We start from the raw sequence: 25,786 nt of genomic DNA on the forward strand, positions 1-25,786 counted from the left end.
GGCCTCGTTTGTTTTCGCAGATAAGATGAGATGAGTTGAAATAAAAGTTGAAAGTTAAATAAAATATTGTTAGAATATATTTTTTTAATATTATTTTTGTTTTGAGATTTGAAAAAATTGAATTGTTTATTTTATTTTGTATGGAAATTTGAAAAATTTATAATGATTAGATGAGATGCGTTGAGAAGTTTTCTGAAAACAAACAAGGCCTAAGTATCCAAATGAGCCCTACTCTTAATGTGAGATAGAAGAGTGGTGGAATCCATTAAGAAGTGTATTGGAAATTTTCGGTTGGTTGTCCTTTCAGAAATGTTGAGGATGGTTGGGCGTGGGCTTATGTGGGTATCTATTGCCAAAATTTGGACTGTGGCAAGAGACTTTTGTGCATGAGATTGTGGGCTTGTAATTTTGTGGGATGTGCCGTGATGTATTAGTGGGGATTTTAACATCACTCGCATTCCTAGTGAGAGATCGGGGGAGTCTTGTATTAGTTCGACGATGAATGAGTTTTTTGAGTTCATTTTTATTTCAATCTTTTGAACTTTCCTCTTGTCAGAGGTGAGTTCACATACTCCAACAATCAAGGTTGGTCGAGATTGGATAGGTTTCTTGTTTCTCTCTCTTGGGAAGCTCATTATCTAGAATTGTGTTAGAAGAGATTGCTTAGGGTATGCACGGATCATTTCCATATTTTGTTGGATTGAGAGGTATTCATGGGGGTCAAAGGTATTTTAAGTTAAAAATATGTGGTTCGGAGCTGATGGTTTGGGGAGAAGGTTAGACATTGGTGGTCATCTTATCAGCTTTCCTAGAATCCCTAGTTTCATTCTTGCTAGTAAGCTTAAGACTTTGAAGAATGATTTGAAGAAGTGGAACGTGAAAGTTTTTGGGAATGTTGTTAGTCAGAATGGAGGGAAGGGAGGAGAATGAGGTTCATTCTGAGGAAGTTTTGTTAAGGAAGAGTTCAGTGGTTACTGAACTTGAGAAGGTGTTGTTGAGAGAGATCTCTTGGAGGCAAAACTCTTTTCATGGTGTGATCGTTCCCATCAGAGAAGCAATGCGCCATTGAGATGCTTCATTCTAACAACCATGTGATTTCTAATCATTCCGAGATTAAGGATCATATTGTGCATCATCATGAGAGTCTCCTCATGGAACAAGCTAATTGGAGGCCAAATCTTGATGGTTTGGCTTTTCACTCACTTGATCCTCAAAGTGCTAGATGGTTGGAATGACCTTCCGATGAAGATGAGATCCATAATGTGATTAGGGGGATGGCAAAAGACAGCTCACGGGACTGACGACTTCTCCATGTCATTCTTTCTGGCTTGTTGGGATATCGTGAAAGAGGATCTTTTGGGTGTCAAGGGAATTAGCTAACCATTTAAAGTTAGCAGATTCTATGCCTTGTACGGCTTTGACAGCTATCTTTTTTTTTTTATATATAAGTAAAAATATTATATATATATATATATCAAAAGGAGTAATCAAGTACACTAAATGTATACAAGAGAACACCTTGCCCATAATAGAAAACCCCTAATAACCCAAAAAGCTAGTGAAAAACAACCCAAAATACACCAAGCCCGACCCCAACCCTTTGCTTCCTGTAGAACTAAAAACTCTACCCAAAAACCCCACTCCAACCCCTTGTTGTCATGTCTTCACAATGCCCTGCCTTTAGACTTCCCTCTAGATGAGCTACCACCCTTAGCGTCATAGTTGATTCCTGAAAAAAGACGTTGTAACTCCCTGCTTTTCTTTAAACTTGATTTGGTTTCAAGCGCGTAGCTTGCCTCGATAGCAGTGATTAGTTCTTTAAATTGGTATTCACATCCTCTATGTGAAATTCCCACGAACTGCTAAATCTCGTTAACTTTAGGCAGAATTCAATCCGGTATTGGAGGAAGAGAGACCAGGGGAGCCACAATATCCCCAGACACAGTATCCACCTGCACCAACGCCAAATCCATATTCAAATCTAGTACCTCCTCAGAAACTCCATTGGTTCTCTCTAATGGTATGACATCAAGTCCCTTTACCTCTGGTGACCCTTTATACGCAACTTCAGCAGGTCCTGTCACCAATGGTTTGACACCATTTTCCTTCAACTCCGACGAGGGAGCCATATTCTCTTCGAATACAGAAGTCACTTGAGGCGAATGACATTCCATTGCAAATGTCTCTACGCCGATGCCTGACGTAGAACCCACTTCAAATAACCTAGATTTCCTTTTGACCCGCCATACTCTTCTGGATCTGGGTATAGGAACAGGGCCGAATCCGATTTTCCGTTTTCCTTTATCTGAGTTTAAAAGATTTGGGTCTATCTTAGTCTTGTTCCTTACAACCCTATTGCCTCCAGCTGAAAGTAGGTCTAGTTTCGTAGAAAAAAAAGTTATCGCTGCTTTCAATTCTACAAGTTGGGTTTCCATCTCCTTTAAGGAATTATGCATCGCGACAAGCTGGTTCTGTGGCATGATTTGCAAACCACTTCCATCAATCCCCTCACTATGAACCCCCGAAGCATGACCGGTCTTCAAAGCTGCCACATATGATCGCCTCGCCACCCTTGGGTCTTTATGATTTACCTCCAAGTTGATGTTCTCATTCTTCTTTTGGTTTTCCTTATTTGACCCATCAGCAAAAAGCATATCCGCAACTCTGCGTAATTCTGCAGCAAATTTCTCCCAACCCAGACCTTCATACCCGTCGAGAATGACTACAACACTCCGCCAGCCTCCTCCACCATATTTTGTGACCGTTAGAAACCTACCATGCTCGTTGGAGCATCGTTGAGCCATGAATGTTCTGTTTCCTTCACGCAAGTGTTTTGTGAAATCCAAGTTTCTCCCCACCTGTAATACTACTTCCACCGTAGCCATTAGCTATTCTATACAACTACAACCCATCACTACAAATCTCCAAACCCTTCTACTCCTCTCCACAATTTTTAAGGAAGACCTCCATGTTTCTGGCAAGAGTTCGAAAGCCTTTGATTCCACCCAAAAACGCACCATCTGACCCACCATCTAACGACATCTTCTATGTTTGTAAATCTTTTATTCTTTCCTTAATTAGGATATACTAGTTCTAGCCTATCTTTAGACATCTGTATATGGTAGTTTAGCTACTTTTAAGGGTTGAAGATCAACTTGTATTCTATATATAATGGGAATTCTCCACCGAGAGAAACATACTTTTGCTGAAAGCTCTCTAAGTTTAACATGGCATCAGAGCCACAATTCTGAATTCTCACGTGTCTCTTGTCCAACTCAGCCTTAGTTCAGTCTTTGTTCTTCTCATGTGTCTCTTGTTCTCAAGTCCAACTCAGACCTAGTACAGTCCCCTGTTCTCGATTATTCTTGATCAAGTTCTCTCGGCCTCATGTCTTCAGATAAGTCTGATGCCTTCTTGGTTCGATTTAATGGCAAAAACTACTCAGCATGGGCATTCCACGTCATGATATTTGTCAAAGGCAATGATCTATGGGGCCATGTTGATGGCAACAGCCCTACTCCTGACAAAAACAAAGACAAGGATCAGCACGCCAACTGAGAGGTCAAGGAAGCTCAAATCATGGAGTGGATTCTAGGATCTGTCGAATCCAACATCATCTTGAGCCTTCGACCTTTCAAGACTGCAGCCGAGATGTGGACTTACCTGAAGAAGTTTTATAGTCAGCACAACACTGTTCATCGATTCTAGCTTGAACATGACTTGGCCAATCTCCAACCGGACAATCTCTCTATCTCTGATTTTTACTCTTAGCTTCATGAATCTTTGGGCTGAATATACTGATATAATCTATCCTACCTTACCTCCCGAAGGTCTTAGTTTTGTTCAATCTATCCATGAAACTACTAAGAGGGATCAATTTCTTATGAAATTGAGATCTGAATTTGAAGGCACCAAGTCTAATCTTATGAATCGAGAACCTATCCCCTCCTTGGATGCATTCCTCAATGATTTGTTTCATGAGGAGCAGCGCCTTCTCACTCAAACCACCATGGAACAACGTAGATCCACCTTTGTTCCCGTGGCTTATGTAGCACAAGGCAAGCCAAGAGGCAGAAATATGAGTATTGTTCAATACTTTTGTTGCAAAGGATTTGGTCATTTCGCATCAAATTGTTCCAAAAAATTATGCAACTACTGCAAAAAGGATGGCCATATTGTCAAGGAATGCCCTACCCGACCCCCCAAGAGATCTGAAACAGCATATACTGCCTTAGTTGGCTCTTCTAGCACTGGTAGTTCTATGGATACAGCACCTCTGACACAAAGTGCTCCTACTCCTGTTCAACGCGTGACCCTTGAAATGAGTCAACAAATTATCATTTTTGCATTCTCCGCTTTAGGACTCTCAAGTAAACTCTTCACGACATCACCTCCTTGGTACTTTGATTCCGGGGCTAACCATCATCTGACAAACAATGCTCATTTCCTTACCAATATAAACAAATATTCTGGAAATCTCAAGATTCATATTACTGATGGCAACCATTTACCTATCACAGCCACCGGTGATGTTTCTCCTTCTCCAACCGATATCTTTGACTCTCCTAGTCTTACTACTAATCTCATTTCTGTCGGTCAGTTGGTTGACAATGATTGTAAAGTGGAATTCTATAAATCTGGTTGTATTGCACAAGATCAACAATCAGGGAAGATGATCGCAAGGGGGCCCTAAGGTAGGACGTCTTTTCCCTCTCCAATTTCCTTTGTATCCATGTTTCTCTTTGCCCTTTGTCACTTGTATTTTTGCTCATGTTGATTAACGAGCATGGAATAAACGTCTCGGACATCCAAACTCTAATGTACTTCATGATTTGCTAAATTCTAGTTTACTTGGGAATAAAGAGTCACCATCTCTTAGTGCTGTTTAATTTGATTGCAATTCTTGTTGACTTGGCAAAAGTAAAACTCTGCCATTTCCCACTCACACCAAAAGTAGTCCAGCCTTTTGATATAATACATGGTGATGTGTGGGGTATGGCAGTTTACTTCTCATGCTAATTACAAGTACTTCGTCACTTTTATTGACGACTATAGTCGGTTCACGTGGATTTATTTCCTGCATTCTAAAGATGAAGTATTTTCTGTTTTCAAGCTCTTTCATGCTCATGTTCAAACTCAATTTTCTGCCAATACCAAAATCCTTCACTCTGACAATGGGGGCTGAGTACATGTCTCATGTGTTTCAGGAATTTCTGCAAACTAATGGCATAATCTCTCAACGGCCTTGTCCTTCAACCCCCAAACAAAATGGGGTGGCTGAAAAAAAGAACCATCACCTTCTCAATGTTGTCCGCACCCTTCTTTTAAAGTCATCTGTGCCCTCTCGATTCTGGTGTGAAGCTCTCTCCACTGCTGTCCACCTCATCAACAAATTGCCTTCTCCCTCATTGAACCACGCCTCTCCTTACACTTGGTTATTTGGTCACACCCCAAATTATTCTTTTTTTTTTATAAATAAAAATATTGTATATATCAAAAGGAGAAACCAAGTACACTGAATGTATACAATAAAACATCTTGCCCAAAATGACCCAACAAGCCCCTAATGACCCAAAAAGCCCATAAAAAAAACCAACCCAAAGTACATCAGACCCGACCCCAATCCCTTGTTTCCCGTAGAACTTAAACTCTACTCGAACACCAACCCCAACACCTTGATTCCCGTCTTCACAATGCCCTCCCTTTAGACTTCCCTCTAGTTGAACTACCACCCTTAGCATCGTAGTTGATTGCCGAAAAAAGACGTTGTAACTCCCTGCTTTTCTTGAAGCTTGATTTGGTTTCAAGTGTGCGGCTTGCCTCGATCACAGTAATTAGTTCGTTAAATTGGTCTTCACATTCTCCATGTGAAATTTCCACAAACTGCTGAATCTCGTTAATTTTAGACAGAATCCAATCCGCTATTGGAGAAAGAGACACTAGGGGAGCCACAATATCCCCATCAAATTGCACTCCCGACTCTAAACATTCCTCTACACAAGGCACCAACGCCAAACCCATTGGTTCTCCAATAACTCCATTGGTTCTCTCCAATGGTATCGGGGTCCCCATTGGAGATTCTGGGGCGACAACAAGTCCCTTCACCTCTGAGGTGATAGCGGATCCTGCATCTCCTTCAGACCTCGGTAGTACACCATTTTCCTTCAACTCTAATGAGGGAGCCATAGTTTCTTCTAGGACCAAGGGTGTAATACCGACTATCGATCTATCCCGTGTTACACGAGGCAAATGACATTCCATTACTGATGTCTCTACGCCAATACTCGATGTAGACCCCACTTCAAATAACCCAGATTTCCTTTTGACCCGCCATACTCTCCTAGATCTGGTTATAGGGACAAGACCGAATCCGTTCCGTTTTCCTTTTTCTAAGTTTAAAGGATTCAGGCCTATCTTGTTTCTTACCACCCTGTTGCCTCTAGCTGAAAGCCAGTCTATTTTCGTAGACAAGAAAGTTATCGCTGCCTTCAACTCGACAAATTGGGTTTCCATCTCCTTTAGAGAATTGTGCATCTCGACAAGCTGGTCCTGAGGCGTGATTGGCAAACCCCCCACACTCTAAACACCCGAAGCATGTCCTGTCTTTAGAGCTGCAGCATAGGATTGCCTCACCACCGAGGATGTCCTTGGGTCTTTATGCACCTCCAAGTTGTCTCTCCTTGCCACACCACCTATAGCACCTTGTCCTTCCAAGTCGTCACTCCCTCTCTTGCCAAAAGAAAAATGACGCAACATCTCCCTGATCCTTCTCTAGCCACTGCCCCCCTTTTCAAAAATGAAAATAAAATTCCTCCTCCCCCCACCACCATACTCCTTCACCGCCATATAACGTCTGCGAGCATTCGAGCAGCGATGCGCTGTGAAACTGTGTCGACCTTCCCAGACAGTGGAGAAAAAATCTTGTTTCTTATCCTTAGTGCATGCTTCTATAGCCTTGGCCAGCCACTGTACTATTGTCAAACCCAGAATCAACTTAGATATCACCCTTCGACTCCTTTTAGTAATGGCCAACATGCTCCCCTCCTTCACTAGTGTAAAGGGTTTAGATTCTATGACCGACTTCATAGAAGAACCCATACTGACTCACTCCCCTTCTTCAACAACCATTCATCATCTCAGAGAAACCAGATCAGAAATCCGTTGGGAGCTGCAAGCATTGCGAAGTTGTCTGGACTCCAGGTCGTGCTCACTACAGAGTTGTTCCAGCTGCAAATCGTGCTCACAAGAGACGCCGGAGTACTCGTCAGAGCCTTCAGAGTCAATGGCACAACCAACGGAGCCTTCAGGAGGATCGTCGGAGTACTCTGAGAGACAATACAGCGATATCTAGGATGCCAGAGGTTTGACCGATGGCGGACGACCCTCAGCAAAGTCGCCGAGGTCCATCGGCTTTATTTGTGACGACGGTGCGGTGTGTCTCACCTGCAAGGGTGGGTGGTAGCAGATCTTGTTCCTTAGGGTTTTTACGCTTCGTAGTGTTTTCTCTCTCCTCTAGACCGACGCCGGACGGCCCTCAGGGAAGTCGCCTGGGCCCGTCAGCTTTGTCTATGACATCGATGAGAGGTCACTCACCGACAAGGGTGGCGGCGGTTTCCTTAGGGTTTTACGTACGGAGAGGAAACGGGCGTTAACATTCCTTCCTCAAAATTATTCTAACCTTCGTACCTTTAGTTGTGTGTGTTATGTTCATCTTCCTGCACACGAACGCACAAAACTCACAGCTCAGTCAGTCCAATGTGCCTTTCTAGGATATTTTGTACACCAGAAAGGTTTTCTTTGCTATGATCCAAATCTGTGTTGTATTCGGGTTTCTAGAAATGTGATCTTTCTCCACTCACCACGATCCCCTTTCTCCTTCATTTTTTGTTTTTCCCTTGTTTACTAACTGTTTTGCAGATCCCATACCTTCTAAGCTTCTCCTAGTGTATCAACGACGCTCCTTCGCCACATCAAATCAGACTTCCGCACCTCCCGAGCCCCCTCAACTTCATTCCCCGACTGCTAATCCTGCTCCAACAACTGCACCTACTCTTCTCAAACACAGTACTCAGGCTCGTAGACCCCCATATAGGTTTGGTTTCACCCCTCCTTTATCCTTGACAGCCACCTGGTCTTTTACTCATATTCCCTCATCTTATAAATAGGGAATGGAGCATGAGTGTTGGCAGAAAGCCATTGAAACAGAACTTCTCGCACTTGAAGAAAACCAGACCTGGGATGTTGTTCCATGTCCCCTCCCCCATCCGTGAAACCCCTTGGCAGTAAGTTGGTGTTTTCTATCAAGCTTCATTCCAATAGATCCATAGACCGTCACAAGGCTCGGTTGGTGGTTCTTGGCAACAAGTAAGAGTATGCCCTAGACTACGATGAAACCTTTGCACCGGTAACCAAGATGCCCACCGTGCGAACCATACTAGCTCTTGATGCATCTCAATCATTGCCTTTACATCAAATGGATGTTAAGAATGCATTCCTACACAGTGATCTCAAGGAGGAAGTTTAAATGAAACTTCCCTCTGGTATGCCTACTTCCTCACCTAATGATTGTTACAAACTACAATGCTTTTTGTATGGTTTGAAGCAGGCACCGAGAGTATGGTTTGAAAAGTTTTGATCCATTCTCCTTGGCTTTTCCTTCACTCAGAGTCAGTATGACTCCTCCCTTTTTCTACAGAGGACATCTAAGGGTATAGTTGTTCTTGTTTATGTGGACGATATCGTTGTCACTGGTTCCGATATGGAGGCCATCTCTAAGATTAAAAAATTGTTGCAATCTACTTTCCACGTGAAAGACCTTGGCCAGCTCACCTACTTCTTAAGGTTACAGGTGTATCATCGGCCTCAAGGTATCTTCTTGAATCAACACAAGTATATTCAGGATCTAGTTCAGTTAGCCGAATTCACAAACACTACTTCTATTGACACCCCCATGGAACTTAATGTGAAGTATCGACGTGACGAAGGGGAGCTTCTTGAGGATCCTACTTTCTATCGGAAGTTGGTTGGTAGTCTTATCTATCTACCCATTACCCGATCGGACATCTCTTATGTTGTCCACACCGTCAACAAGTTCATGCAAACCCCTCGGCATCTCCACCTATCCGCAATCCGATGTATCATTCGATACATCCTTGGCACACCTAGTCGTGGCTTATTTTTCCCTACTAGTTCTTCACACCAGCTACAAGCCTACAATGACACTAATTGGGTCGCCTGCTCAAACACCAGGAAATCTACTACTGGATGGTGTATGTTTCTTGGTGATGCTCTTATCTCTTGGAAATGCAAGAAGCAGGACTATGTCTCCAAGTCATCAACTAAGGCAGAGTATAGCACCATGTCTATTGCATGCTCCGAGATCATTTGGCTGCGTGGTCTCCTCATAGAGCTTGGTTTCTCCCAAGTTCAACCTACTCCACTGTATGTTGACAACACTAGTGTCATCCAAATTGCTGCCAACCCTGTCTACCAAGAATGCACGAAGCACATAGAGGTTGACTGCCGTTCCATCCGGGAGGCCTATGACCGCCAAATTATCACCCTCCCACATATCTCCACTACTCTACAGATCGCAAATATCTTCACCAAATCCATGACACGTCAATGCCATAATTTCCTTGTTAGCAAATTGATGTTTTGAGATTTATCAGCATCAATTTGAGGGGGATGTCAACGGAATTAGCTGGCCATTTAAAGTCAGCGGATTATATGCTTTGTACAGCTTTGACAGCTATCTTCTATGTTTGTAAATCTTTTATTCTTTCCTTAATTAGGATATACTAGTTGTAGGCTATCTTTAGACAAATCTGTATATGGTAGTTTAGCTGTTTTTAAGGGCTGAAGATCAGCTTGTATTTTATATATAATGGAAATTCTCCACAAAATAATTTTGCTCAACGCGCTCTAAGTTTAACATTGGGGCTATTCCTTGAGTTTCATTCCTTTATGAAGTTTGAAAAATGCCTCAATACGACCTTCATTGCTCTTATCCAAAAAAAACCAAGGGCTTCAAATTTAAGTATTTTTGACCCATAAGTCTTGTGAGTGGGTTAATAAGATACTTTCAAAAGTCCTTACCAACCGTATCAATTGTGAAATTGGTTTGAATACCCTTTACCGAGGGTTTCCTTTCATTATATAGAGGAGAATATACAAGATTGTAGCCAGAGTCTATGCGTCTAATAAGCTATACAAGGTAAGTATTTACATCAATATCTAATCTAGCTAGAAAGGAAACTATCACCAAAAATACAATAAATCATATCCCAAATCATATCTCCGTAACATCCCCCCTCAAATTGATATTGGTAGATCAAGAAGCATCAATTTGTCAACTAAGAACTGATGCCGGTGCCGAGAAAGAGTTTTAGGAGATGTTTGGATTTGAAGATGACTTGAAATGATTTGAGATGAGCTAAAATGAGTTGAGATGGATTGTAAATAGTAATGAGATGAGTTATGAATAATAGTGAGATTTATGAGTTAAAGTTGCTAAATAGTAATAAATAGTAATGAGATGAGTTGAGATGAGTTGAGATGAGCTGGGATGACTTGCGAATCCAAACAAGCCCTTAGTGAAAATGTCGGCAGTTTGATGTTAGGTGAAAATGTGAGGAAGAGTAATCACATGTTTGTCAAAGAATTCTCGTATGGAATGACAATCGACTTCGATATGTTTCGTACGCTCATGGAAGACAGGATTAGCGGCGATCTGAATAGCACTGGTATTATCAGCATGAAGAGGAGTGGACTGAAGCTGAGGAAAACCAAGTTCACCCAATAACCCACGAAGCCATGTGATCTCAGAGCATGCGGAAGACATAGCACGATACTCAAACTCAATTGAGGACTTGGAAACTCTGTCTTGCTTCTTACTCTTCCAAGAAATGAGTGCATTGCCTAAAAACATGCACCAGCCAGTAACAGAGCGACGAGTATCCGCACATCCGGCCCAATCAGCATCACTATACTCCCATCAACTGTAAGGAAGATTCCTTAGAAAAGAATAACCCGCGCATAGAAGTGCTCTTCAGATATCGGATAATGCGGCGGACAGCGGCTAAGTGAAGATGTCTGGGGGCCTACATAAATTGACTAACCTGCTGCACAGCAAAAGAAATGTCAGGACGAGTAATCGTGAAGTAGTTCAAACTCCCAACGAGCTGTTGATACAAGGATGGATCTGAGAGAAGTTCGCCTTCCTCCTGACGAAGCTTAAGATTTACCTCCAAGGGAGTAAGAACAGAGTTACCCAATTGGAGACCAGCCAATGAAATCAGCTTAGGAATAGAAAACTGTAAAGGAAATAGACATCCCACTTTAGGCCCCTTCGCGATCACCATTCCCGACACCTAATCCTGCACAAGACAACCACCACGAGAGAAATGAACATCACAATTATTATCCACCAATTGTCCAACAGAAATCAAATTGGTAGATAAAGCAGGAGAGATAAAAACATTTCGAAATGAAGAACCCAAAGTACCAATGGCAGCAATGGGAAGTGTACTGCCATCAGCAATCTGAATAGTTTGCGTGCCTCCATACTTTCGAACACCATGGAGACCCGTCGTACTACCAGTCATATGATTAGAGGCACCCGAATCAACAATCCAAGAAGAAGCAGATACAATCATCTATTGAACCATGGCAGGTGTGAGAACAGATGAATCAGAGCTTACAGTGGGGGGCGCAGAAGAAGACGAGGACTGAACAGCATCTTGAAAGGCTTGGGATTGGCGATTCTGAGGCCGCACACGACAGTCTTTGATGAGATGTCCCTCTTTCTTGCAGTACTTACAAACTTTCTTCGAAAAATTGCGAGCAATGTGACCGAACTCCTTGCAACTGAAACACTGCAACTTGTTTTTCCCTTTCTCTTGTGCTGCATAGGCGACATTCACAGCCTCAAAAAAGACCTTCTCAGAAGTCATACCCATCTGAGTGGATAATCGTTGTTCCTCACGCAATAATTCTCTCATGCAAATATCCAAGGAAGGAACTGGATTACGGTTCAATAAACCGGCTCGAACAGACTCAAATTCATGTCGAAGCTTCATCAAAAATTGATCACGTTGACTCTCAGCATGAACCGCTTGAAGAGCCACGAGGGCAGCAGTGGGAACTCTAGATGAACAATAGCAGAATACTCTCTCCAAATATTAATAAAAGCAGAATAAAATTGCTCAATGGTCAGATTACCGTGAGTGTAATTGCTAATTTCCAATTCCAATTGGAATTTCCGAGCGCTATGATCTTGGTGATAAATACGATGGAGATAGGCCCACATAGCCTGAGCCGTAGTAAAATATTGAAGATTTCTCACAAGATGAGACTCCATCGTCCCCAACAGCCAAGACATTACCTTAGCATCCTTGACCTCCCCATTGAGCAAATTCATTTTCATCAATGGGAACTCGAGTAGAACTATCAATATGAATTGACAATTCTTTCCCTTTCAAAAACATTTTAAATTGAAATTCCCACGTAGGAAAATTCTTGCTAGTGAAACGAACAATAGTATTCTCAATAGACATGATGAAAGTTACTTAAAACAAAATCAGCCCAAGCAGTCAAAAAATAACAGCAAGCCCAAAGCAAATCAGTTCCAACTCCAAGTGAAAAAAAAAAAAAGAGGCCCAAACACGTGATGCAAAATAATAGAAGATCACGAACAGAAGGATGAGGCCCAAGTAACACAATAAGAGGGCCCAAAATAATAGTATTCTTGATACCTGCCCAGCTCAAAATAATAAAAAAAAATGCCGAATTCACACGGAGAGGAATGTGCACCAAGCACCGACGTCAACAGAACTGGCTGACCACTTCGCAACCACCACAGAACCTCCCGTCCGCCACAGAGAGAGCCGACGTGCCCACAGCAACCCAACCACCACAAAGGAAGCACTGAAAGAGAGAATAACTGCCAGAAACAGAGCAACAACCACCACAGAGATGGTCAAACACCACGCAACCACCACAGAAAATGCCGAACGCTTCCGCAGAGAGGGTAGACTGCCACAGAGGAAGCCTTTGGACACCCTGCTACCTAGCCACGACGAGAAAAACACTAGATGCGCAACTCAGAGGCGTACGTTGCACCCAGAACAGGACATCGATAGCCACAAAACAAGAAACCCACGAAGTCGGTGACCACAGAAAGTGCCGACACACCAATAGCATGAAGAAAAAAAAAATTCTTCCTGTCACACTCGAGTGATTAAAACCACAAAGATAAATAGCAGAGTAGGGGCTCTGGTACCATGTCAAATTGGTTTGAATACCCTTTAACGAGGGTTTCCTTTCATTATATAGAGGAGAATATACAAGATTGTTGCCAGAGTCTATGCGTCTAATATGCTATACAAGGTAAGTATTTACATCAATATCTAATCTAGCTAGAAAGGAAACTATCACCAAAAATACAATAAATCATATACCAAATCATATCTCCGTAACATGAATATGGTTATGGAGCAGATTATTTCTAAGCCCTAAAATGCATTCGCTAAGGAGAGAAAAATTCTTGACTTGGCACTCATCGCCAAGGAATGCCTGAAGAGTAGAATTAAAGAGGGAGTTCTTAGTATTCTTTGTAAGTTTGGCATGGAAAAGGCGTATGATCATTTGAATTTGGATCAAGCATTGTGTAACCACGACTCGTATCTTGGTGATGGTAAATGGTACCCATGTGGGCTTTTTCAACAACTCTTGTGGCTTGAGGCAAGGGGACCCTTTGTCCCCTTTCGTCTTTGTTATTGTTATGGAGACGCTTAGCAGGATGATGGAGGTTTTCTCTTCGGTTCCTGGTGGGACATGCTAATAATGGTTTTATCATTGTCTCTCATCTTTTCCAGATGATATTTTACTTTTTTGCGAGGCAGATCGTGGTTAGATCGAAGCATTGCATGCCCTCTTGTTATGCTTTGAAGCTTCATCCAGGCTCAAGGTGAATCTTGGGAAGTTTAAGATGGTACAAGTGAGGGTTGTGAGCAATATTAGAAGTTTGGCTAGTTTTTTTTTTTTGTGCAAGGTCACTTCTCTGCCTATGAAATATTTGGGTCTCCCTTTAGGGGCTCCTTTTAAGGCCAAAGCCATTTGGGATGGGGTCATTGAGAAGATTGAGAGATGGTTGGCAAGATGGAAAAGGATATATTTGATTAAAGAATACTCACTTTAATCAAATGTGGAGGTACCACCTGGAACGAGATTCTTTTTGGAGGGATGTTATTGACTTCAAATATGGAAGTGCTTAGGGGGTTGGTGCTCTAAGGAGTTTATGGAGTGGTTTTATGGAAAAACATTAGGAAGGGTTGGGAGAGTTTTGCGACTAACATATATTTTGAGGTTGGAGAAGGATCCAGAATCAGATTTTTGGCAGGATACTTGGTGTGGTGACCTCCCTCTCAAGACGGTGTTCCTTTCCCTTCATCGTTTAGCTTCTGATCAGGAGGCCCTGGTGTTGGACTTTTGGCCAACACCAATGATTCTTATCAATGGAACGTTTGCTTTACTAGAGATGCCCGTGATTGGAAAATTAGTGCTTTTTCTAAAGTTTTTCAGTGCCTTGTATGCATGCTGTGAGTATTGATTGAGAAGAGTAAGGTCTTCAAGGTTGCCCCTAGGTTTCTGCAGTTTGGAGAATGATTCCTTGGTCTTATGTGGTGTATTTGGCTAGAATGGAAAGATAGATTCTTTGAAGATAGGGGTGCAATTTTGAGGAACTTCGAAGACTTTTTGTGCACACTTCATTCATTGCTTTGTTTTCTCCTATATTGTAGTTGATGGAACTAGTGTTCACGATTTTCTTGTTTCTTTTTTTGGTTCCTAGAATGTAGTAGGTGTTTTCTTTTATGTACTCCCTATGTACTTGAGCAACACCTATTTCATTCTTGTTAATAAAGTTATTTTTACCTATAAAAACAAACTTTTTAGCTTCTAGCATCATGTTGCTGGGATGTACAAGGTACATTCACCAGAAGAATGATAGTGTCCCCCAACATTTATTCATAAGCTGTTAAACACAGCAGAATTAGGAGTGTCGGAAGATGACACCCCAACAATAGTAGGTATTATCAGGAGGCAAACAACCATTAGCAAAACCTCAACACCACAAATATTATCAGGAGGGAAACAACCATTCGCAATTGCATGATGCAATTATCAAATACAAAGTAAGCTCAAAAAACCATCTAACTTCTTGAACAACAGTGTGAGTCCCTAGACATTGGAAACTACAGAGTAAAACTTTTAAAAAGAGGCTAAAGGCTACGACCATATCCAAGCCACCCCTTCCAGAAGACTTAGACAAGACTAGAACTGGGTATTGATCTTGTGTACAGGTAAATGCATAACATCCAAGATTTCAAAAGGTTAACCAAGAAACAGACTTGACCAGAGCAAACGCAATTGGAGACAATGAATTGATAACAGGTTTAAAAGGTAAGACCCCATATTAAAGTTTGTTTAAGATAAACAAGCAATAATGGAAAGAAATCAATAAAAATAAGGCAACTCACAAGAGCTTTCCTCCATGCTTGCAGATGATGCATGTCCTGTATTCACCATCAGTTTGATCTTTTCTACAGGATTTCATACTCTGCAAATCTGCGGGACATTCTCCATTACGTTCCATGTTAAGCCTAGCCACACAGTCCCGTCCATCCTAGCATTGAACAGAAGAAAATGTGCATGGGAAGAATCTCAAGGATTCTTAACAGATCAAAGAAAACTAGCATATAGATATTTCCACTAGAAATAAAAGTCAAATTACAATAACAATGTAACACCCCATCTGCAGTTCCTTATGGCTAAGATGAAATTTTTTATTGGGCCCACAGGTCCATGAACTTCCACAAGCCCTTCCGATATTTTATTGTATAAGTTGGGCTTCTCTTGGATTTATGGATCTGGCCCATTTGGAAATCAACCCAAACTCCTCCCACCTGTCAAACTCCCATCTCAGTAAGGCCTCTATAGTTTTCTTCCTCCATACTTCTCTCTAACAGTACCCACTGTGCTCTCCTACTCCAATTCAACCTTTACAATCCCTTTTCTTTTTAAATTTCCCTTGCCCACGGTTCCAAATAAGACCAAAAGCCCCTTCCTCCTCTTTATATATTTCACACACATAGCTCTCAACTCTCACACATCCTCCCTAGTTTCTTATACTTCCCAAAACAATTTTCTCTCTCTCTCTCTCTCTGCTCTATCTCTCACTGCCCGCCTCTGCATTGCTGAAACAGAAACCCAGCTGCAAGCCAGCTTTGTTGCAAACGACCAACTCAAGATAGACCAACAGAAGCCCAAGCAGGCGCAGACCATTGCCCACACTCAAAATGGCATACCACAATATCTCTCTACCTTACATTGCTTTTCTTTCCCTGCGCTCTCTCACTCGTCACTGCATCAAAGACAATTGAAGCCCAAAACAACCACTCATGTACTAGAAGTGTTATAACCTTTGAACACTTTGACTATTTGAGTCATTCAAACATTAGATTGCACCAAACCTCTCTTCTCGTTTCCTCATTTCTTAGCAAAAATAAGTACCTTTAGGAATTATACCCTGCAACCTGCTAACGCTAAAAAATGAACACAAATTACAGAACTACAATCTAGCCATTATGAAATATATTGCTTAAATAAAAATGATTAGTTGATAAAAGCACAATGAAAGCAGAATATTAAATGAGCGAGCATACAGGAAGAAAGATGCTTTGCAACTCATGGCTCAGTTCTGAATTACCAAACCGGTTTTTACTTGAACCAAAATCTACCCTGCAAAAAATAAATGGTAAATTATGAGTTGTCAGTCTTGTCCATGATCTATTTGATATTAATGTTTTACCTTCCATTCAAAAGAGATTATTCTACTGTCTGAAGCTTTATGTAGAGTATGGGGGCAAGTAATTGAGAAGGCTTTCAAATACTCAACATATATGGTTTTCTGCAACCATTTATATCAGTGATCCAGTTGAAGTTTACTAGGGGTTGCTGGATGACAACAACAGTCAAGTTTTTCAGAAAGGACACAGACATGCATTTCTCACAAGAACAAGGTTTGATGTGGCATTTACAGCCATGTCAAGTAGGATTGACATTTCTACATAACTGTGGCCATGATGAATTCATATCATATGCATCCTTAGACAAGTTCTGTTCCTTTCCCTTCATCCCTTTACATGAATAGATGTTTAACTGACAGAAAAGATATGTGGCTGTATACAAGAAAGTGTTGAACCACTTTTCTAAAATAAGATTGTCTATAGACAATCGGTTAACACTCAATAGAGACCAACCTGCACGGACAGTTTTGGACAGAATGTTTCTACAAATGAAGAGTTGAAATAATTTGATCAGATGAAAACTGATTACTACTAGTAGAACGTAGATGCAGGCAAACATCTACATGTATAAAACACATTCCACACATGCATGAATTCAGCAAAATGTATTTAGAATGTTGCAACGCCCATTTTTCTGATTTTCAAGAATTTGTCATAGCTATGTTTCTATCATGTCAAGTGACATGACTGGGAGGTTGATGCACATACTTGATTCTCTAATCTGCTATATTCTACTAGCTTGAGATGAGGAGAGGAAGACAAGCTTATTAGGGACCCTTCCAAGAAAAGGATTTTTTTTGTTATAGAAATAATTCAGAAATTTCATTAAGAGCAAATATGGGTGCACCGAAGTACACAGAAACAAAATGACAAAAATATAACCACCTAGCTATAGGAAGAAAATGAGCAAGATTCCGCAAATGCACCACCATTCCAGCACAACAATATGCCACTTTATCATCATTAAAAAAAATCTTTTCTTGTGCATTCATCCAAAAGAAAAAATGCTGCCCTCAAAGGCGCTTTGTTTCTCCACATACACTTCCACGTAATAAAGAGAGAACTGGAGACGTGAGCACTTTGAAATAGGATTTCACCTCTCAAAGAGTATAATCAATAAAACTTTAATGAGAACAACTCCATCCCCCAATCATGGGCAGATATGATAAAAAGTAACACCCCACTGGGTCGTATTATCTAACAATTGCAAGTTTCTGCAATGGATGCCTCCTTGCGAAGATAATGACGAAACAAATCCAAGTGCATTGTCTTCAGAGGTTGGTGGTCCCCAAAACAGGCATGGTGCCAAAATCTGATTTTAGACCCAGCCCCTAAGAAATTTCTTTCTTTGACTGAATATCTCCTATTCCTTCTCATTCATTAAGTAGTCAAAAATAGATTACACCAAATCAGCCATTCAAAATCTGACTTCCTATCCTATAGGGATTCAAATCTTGGATAAGATATGTTTCCCATACTTATCTACTTAATCTAAATATTCAACTTACAAATCATATAAATCCTAAACAGCTGTACAAATATATCTATACCCGAAATACATAGATAACATAGGAATTAATTCAAATAAATATAATCCACTAATATCCCCCCTCAAATTGATGCCGGTGTATCTACTAGCATCAATTTGCTAACTAGGAATTGATGCCGCTGTCTTGTCATCGCTTTTGTGATTATATCAGCTACTTGAAGATCCGTAGAGATATGAGAAAGAATAATAGACATAGCCTCATAGGCTTGACGAATATAGTGACAATCTATTTCAATATGTTTGGTACGCTCTTGAAATACTGGATTGAGAGCAATTTGAATGGCACTAGTGTTGTCACCATGAAGAGGAGTTGGCTTGTCTTGCAAAAAACCAATCTCTTGAAGAATGCCCCACAACCACATCACCTCATAGCACACTGCTGACATAGCTCTATATTCAGCTTCAGTAGAGGATTTAGAAACACACTCTTGCTTCTTGCATTTCCAGGAGATGAGTGAATCTCCAAGAAAGATGCACCACCCAGTTGTATAACGCCTAGAATCTGGACAACCAGCCCAATCGGCATCACTATAAGCCATAAGTTGTAAAAAAGTGCCAACAGGAAAAAATAACCCACGGTTAGGAGTCCCAATCAAGTATCTGATAATACAACGAACAACCACTAAATGCAAGTGCCTAGGAGTGTTCATAAATTTACTAACAATATGGACAGCATATGAGATATCCGGACGTGTGATAGTGAGGTAGATTAGACTCCCAACAAGCTTCCTACATAATGTAGTATCAAAAATTAAATCACCCTCATCCTTCCGATACTTCAGATTGACTTCCATAGGAGTATCAACTGAAGTAGTCTCCCTCAACCCAGCCAACTGAACAAGGTCCTGGGTGTATTTATGTTGATTAATAAATAACCCATGTGGCTGATTGTGAACTTCCAGCCCCAAGAAATAAGTCAACAGTCCCAAATCTTTCATATGAAAGACCTTATGAAGATGCATTTGAACCCTTTGAATAAATTCAATATCGGATCAAGTAATAATGATATCGTCCACATAGACCAACAAAAAAAACAAAACCAGAATCACTCTTATGAAGGAACAAAGAAGCATCATACGCACTCTGAGTGAATTGAAACTCAAGTAAGGTATTGCGGAACTTCTCAAACCAAGCTCTGGGAGCTTGTTTTAGACCATACAATGACCTTTTCAGCTTACAAACATCATTAGCTAAGAAAAGGGGCATACCAGAAGGAAGTTTCATGTAAATATCTTCTTTTAAATCACCATGAAGGAAAGCATTCTTCACATCCATCTGATGCAATTGCCAAGACTGAGAAGCGGCAATGGCAAGAAGGAGACGAACAGTCGTCATCTTAGCAACAGGAGCAAACGTCTCGTCATAATCAATCCCATATTCTTGTCTATTCCCCAAAGCTACCAAACGAGCATTATATCTCTCAAGGGACCCATTTGATCTAAACTTCACAAAATACACCCACTTACTACCAATAGGTGTCACAGAAGAAGGACAAGACACAATATCCCAAGTGTCATTGACCACTAGTGCATCTATTTCTACTTGCATGGCATACCTCCAACACTCATGTTCCATAGCTTGCTTATAAGAGGAAGGAATAGCAATAGAAGAATGAGATGAAAAACCATACCTATCCGAGGGTTTGGAGACTCTAGAAGTATGCCGACAAGGTGGTCGATCATAAGATGTGTCAAGGGATTGATCAAGAGGCACGGGCGAATGCTCAAGAGGGACAGAAAGAGCGGTCAGATCTTCTGGATGAGATGGTTTACGCCTGGTGTAAACACAACCAGGTTTAAATCGAGCAGAAGCTGGTGTAGAAGTTGTATCTTCATCTGAAAAATTTGGCAAAACACAGAAACTTGGAGGAATAGGGTCTAGATGAGTATGAAAAAATTGTTGTTTGTCCAAGAACACCACATTGCGAGAAACTCGAATGCGTTTAGCCTGAGGATCATAACAAACAAAACCCTTTTGAAAAGAATTATACCCTAAAAAGGCACATTTGACTAATTGAGCAAAAAGTTTGTGTCTTTCGTGAGATGGAAGATGCACAAAACAAACACAACCAAATAAGTGCAATTGAGAATAGTCTGTGGAGTGCCCAAATAGCAAAGAATAAGGAGAAACATTGTCTAATACTAGAGTAGATAATCTATTAATTAAATACACAGCAGTAGACAAAGTTTCACACCAAAAACGAGAGGGAACACCCGAATCAATTAGGAGAGCCCTGACCATATCAAGAAGATGATGATTATTTCTTTCAACTACTCCATTTTGTTGTGGATTATATGGACAAGAACGTTGAGAAATAATTCCTTGATCTTGAAGGAACATTTGAAACTTAGTAGATGTATATTCTCCTCCTGAATCGGAATGAAGAACCTTAATAGAGGTAGAGAATTGATTAGTGAGATAAGCCAAGAAACACTTGAATACCGGAAATACTTCATTCTTAGTGCGAAGAAAGTAAATCCACGTAAAACGAATATAATCATCAATAAACGTCACAAAAGATTTATAACGATCATGAGATTCTATCGGGCAATACCCCACATATCACTATGAATAACATCAAAGGCACGAGTGGCATGAGATCCTTTTGAAGGAAAAGGCAAAACTTTACTTTTAGCTAACTTGCATGTATCACAATCACAATTCAATTGTTCAAGAGAATAGAAATCTTTATTGCCTATTAAACCAGAAGATGACAACTTATGAAGTATGTGAGAATTGGGATGGCCCAACCGCCTATGCCAATCCGTCACACTCAAAGTACCAACATTACAAGAAAACGAAGATAAAGACTTTGACTTAACAAATTTTGAATCTAAACATAAAGGAAATAGCCGACCCTCTTTAGGAACCCTCGCAATCATCTTCCTGGTCACCTAATCCTGTACAAGACAACTAGAAGAAGTGAATGACACTCTACAATTGCTGTCAACTAATTGTCCAATAGAAATCAGATTGGTATTTAATGAAGGAGACACCAAAACATTATTTAAGGAAGGAGAAATGTCACCTACGGCAGTGATAGGTAGGGAACTACCATCTGCCGTGTGAATTTTAAGTGGACCATCATACTATGAGACATTAACAAGAGAGTGAGAGGTACTTGTCATATGATTGGTGGTACCGGAATCAAAATACCAAGGTTTAGAGGCAGATTTGGGTTTACCTGAAATACCAAAAGCTGAAATAGCTGAGATGATCATTTGTTGGACCATTTCTGGGGTAATAGGAGTGGAATTTTGAGAAGTGGAAGCTAGAACATGAGAGGAAGTGGCCAAGGTAGAACTGGTAGCACTAGTAGCCTCAGCAGCAGCTGAATAGGCAGTTGCTTGGCGACGTGGAGGATGTAATGGACAATCCTTGATAATATGTCCTTGCGTCTTGCAATAGTTGCAAGTTTTCTTAGAACAATTTGCAACAAGATGCCCATAACCTTTGCAACTATAGCATTGAGTAGTGCTCAAATCCCTCCCTTTGGTTTTTCCTTGAGCTGCATATGCCACAGGAGCTGGAGTAGCTTGTTCCATGGTTGTTTGAGTCATCAATCTTTGCTCCTCTCAAAATCTCTCTCCCAAACACATATCAAGTGGAGGCACAGGATCTCAGTTCATCATATTAGCACGAATAAATTCAAATTCCGGCCTTAGTTTCATAAGAAACTGTGCCCTCATACTTGCTTCATGAACAGCTTGAATATCGGCCAAACTTGTTGCTGGAATTGAAGTGTATACAATATCTGTATACTCAGCCCACAAGTTACAAAAACCAAAATAAAACTCCTCCACAGAGAGCGCTCCTTAAGAGAAATTCATCTCTAATTCGAGTTGAAATCTCCTAGTTGCATTATTCTGAGTACACAACCACTTGAGACGATTCCACATATCACGAGCATTCTTGAATGAGTGTAAATTCAAGATAATATGGGGATCAACAGAACCAAGAATCCAAGACATGACTCAGGTATCCTTGCTTTCCCAAGAAGCCCGCTGATCTTTGTCTTCTGGTGCCACACTACTCCCATCAATATGACCCCAAAGTTCCTTTCCTTTCACCAAAAGTTGAAACTGAAAAGACCACGCAGCATAATTCTTTCCATTGAATCGAACCATAAGAGAATCTCTAATTTCAGAAGACATGATAGACAAGAAACCCTAGCAGCAACAAACCTCGCCGAGAAGCACCAAGCTGCTCCAGATAACGCCGATAGACTAAGAAATTATCACCCACACGCAATACAACGTATCGCAGCCCAAAAATACTCACAAAATGTGCCAACAACCCCAGAAATCCACAATACACTCTCTGAAACAGAGTACCGATAATCACCTCTACAGATGATTTTTTTTTTTTTTCAAAACAGACGCCAAAAATCAACGCAGACAGTGCCAATAATGCACAAGAAACACTCCAGAGGTTGCCGAAAGTCACAAGGAACCCTAGCCTTCAACTCAGAAAACGCCAATAGCCACACGAGAGGCCAAGAACAAACAATGAAGGCACCGAGAAGCACACGGAAGGCCAAACACGAACTCAGCCAGCGCCGAGAATGAAGAACCCACAAAGAAGCCCCCGAGAAAGGAAAAAAATTCGTAGAAACAGAAAAATTATGAACCTGCTCTTAATACCATAACAAATTTCTTTCTTTGACTGAATACCTCCTCCTATTCATTCTCATTCATTAAGTAGTCAAAAATATATTACACCAAATCAACCATTCGAAATCTAACTTCCTATCCTATAGGGATTCAAATCTTGGATAAGATATGTTTCCCATACTTATCTACTTAATCTAAATATTCAACTTACAAATATATAAATCATATACAACTGTACAAATATATCTATACTCGAAATACATAGATAATATAGGAATTAATTCAAATAAATATAATCCACTAATAGGCCCCACCCAAAAACTAATAAAAAGATAAATTAGGGTGATAGCCACCCTATGCAGGTGGATTATCACCCCCATCTGGTCTCTGCCCCAACCCCTCTACATATTCGGCTGCCCCTGCCCTGATGGGCTCGCCGGGGCTACTTCAAGCATGTAACAAACCCATAACCTCCAATGTCCAAACCTCCACAATCAATAAGCAAAGATTCATGTGGAGTACTACAAAGTGAGAAGTGTTTCATTTTTGTACGGTCATAGGCTCTATAAGGAAACAATAAGAGGGAAAAAAGAAATAGAGTAGAAGTAAAGAAGAAAAAGAAGAAGAGAAAAAGTGAAGCAGTGCACTATGCGAAGTGTTTTATTTTAAGGGTTTGTTTTGTTTTAGATAATTTTTGTATTTTTATCTATAAACAAGAAGTTACTGATAATAGGGATAGGCAATTGCCCAAGTATAAGGGTTGTTTGGTTTTAGATAATATAATATATATACATATATATATATCAAACGGGCCCGTAGGTATATACAAGGGTTGAATATTGGATAAAATATACTTGGAACACGCCCAGACTTTAACATTTTGAAGTTATTCTGCTAGGCTTGCCCGCATTAACAAGGGGATCTCCACATGTCCCCTGGGGGCCGAGTAATGAGTAGTCCGTTAACCCCCACCCTAAGAGAAATCCTAGAACCTCTTCTAATTTTTTTCTCACGACGACTCCAAAAGACTTGCTAACTTCATTCCCACGTAATACTCATTACAAAGCTAAATATATCGTATTTAGCTTCCACCACCATCCACCACAAAGCTTCTCTCTCTTTATGGCATGCCACCAAACCCTAAGAGAGCTTTGTGGAATAAAAATAAATCTCTAATACTCAATCCACCAAAAGAAATTAAAGTGCAAACCTTAGACAACTTAACTAGGTGTCACTTGAACGCATCACAAATTTAAAAGAAAAAAAAATGGTTGAAGCTTCTCAATGTGTCATGCTGAACATTTTCTTTAAGGATGGTTTTTGTAGCGCCCCAATGGAAGGCCCAAGCTACATGGTCTCTACTCCAAAATGACTAGTCAATGATATAATTAAAGTTCCATTAGAACATTATAAAGAGCAAGAATTTCTCTTTCCCAAGCAATATAGGATCTTATACACCACCTACCATTACTTATCATATGGGGTATCACAATCTCTCCCCTTAAATTCCCCATGTCCTCATCGGGTCAATCCCTCATAGGTGGCACGGCTCAAGTCACACATTTCTAGTTAGTATAGGCTCTGATACCATTTGTAACACCCCAATAGAAGGCCCAAACCACATGACCTATACACCAAAATGATTAGTCAATGATACAATTGGAGTCTCATTGGAACATTATAAAGAGCAAAAACTTCTCATTCCCAAGTATTGTAATTATGTCTTTGTGAAGTGAAGCCAAGAACAGAATTGCTCTGCCAAGATTTGCCAAGAAACTCACTAACTTACAAATGCAGTAAAGAAAACTTATAAAGAACACAAAATGTTTACGTGGCTCGATTCTAATGATCTACATCCATGGCAGGAACAGCTAGAAGCCTTTGTAGTATTATTGATGAAGTTTGAACAATACAGTTTTATGTACAAGACTATGAACTCTCACAGATTCAATTCTCTTATTGAGAAAGTATCCCTCTCTCGAGTTCTTTTTACCCTTGCTCTCCTGTATGTTTCTCTCTAACAATTACATTCATTGAATGGATCACATGGATCCCTTTTATAGCATATTACAAGTATAAAAGAAAAACTTGCAGCCCTCCACCTTAGCACATTTACTTGAGCATTGGCTATTTCTTTTCTCCACTTGACATGTGTAAGGTTCCAAATGGTAGTCACCTTTTATAACAATTCTCCACCTTGACAAGCATTTAGACCTTGCAAGGTGTTTTCTCCTTCTAGCTGTTCCTACAGGTTCCCCCTAGTGGGTACTTAGCAATTTTCCATGTGAATCAAGCTTAGACAGTGTCTAAACTTGATTGTCTGTAGAGACTTTGTCATCATGTCAGAAGGATTGTCTTCAATAGGAATCTTTTCCACCCCAATCTCTCCAGCAGATATGATGTCCCTCACAAAATGTAATCTGATGTCTATATGTTTGGATTTCTCATGATAGACATGATTCTTGGCTGGATGTATAATGCTCTGATTATCACAGTAAACTGTGATAGTGCAATTAGTCATGCCTAATTCATGTGATATCCCTTTTAGCTATATAGCCTCTTTTATTGCCTTGGTCATGGCAATATATTCAGCCTCATTGTTGATAAGGCTACCACTGGTCGTAGGTTTGCCTTCCAACTGACAGCGCTCCTCCAAAAACCATGAACACAAAACCAGTTAATGATTTCCTTGTGTCCAAGTTTCCTGCATAATCTGAATCAACAAAACCTTGTAATTCAGAACCTACTTGCTTGTT

At 40.5% G+C, this 25,786-nt stretch overlaps 1 protein-coding gene across 8 annotated transcripts in view; it reads right to left on the minus strand.

The window, feature by feature from the left end:
* The window catches only part of LOC109013771 (chromodomain-helicase-DNA-binding protein 3 homolog), a 66,637-nt gene that overhangs the window by 33,297 nt on the left and 7,554 nt on the right, over positions 1-25,786 (minus strand). For 7 of the 8 annotated variants that reach the window (XM_035689752.1, XM_035689756.1, XM_035689755.1 and 4 more), the window contains 2 exons: positions 16,725-16,800; positions 15,540-15,685 (listed from right to left, as the gene is read on the minus strand). In XM_035689752.1, the coding sequence (XP_035545645.1) occupies positions 15,540-15,685; positions 16,725-16,800 (222 nt within the window). The remainder of the gene's footprint in view (positions 1-15,539; positions 15,686-16,724; positions 16,801-25,786) is intronic. The other variant, XM_035689757.1, reaches the window with a different exon arrangement.

This window comes from Juglans regia, chromosome 4 (genome assembly GCF_001411555.2).
Source record: "Juglans regia cultivar Chandler chromosome 4, Walnut 2.0, whole genome shotgun sequence".
Classification (NCBI taxonomy): Eukaryota; Viridiplantae; Streptophyta; class Magnoliopsida; order Fagales; family Juglandaceae; genus Juglans; species Juglans regia.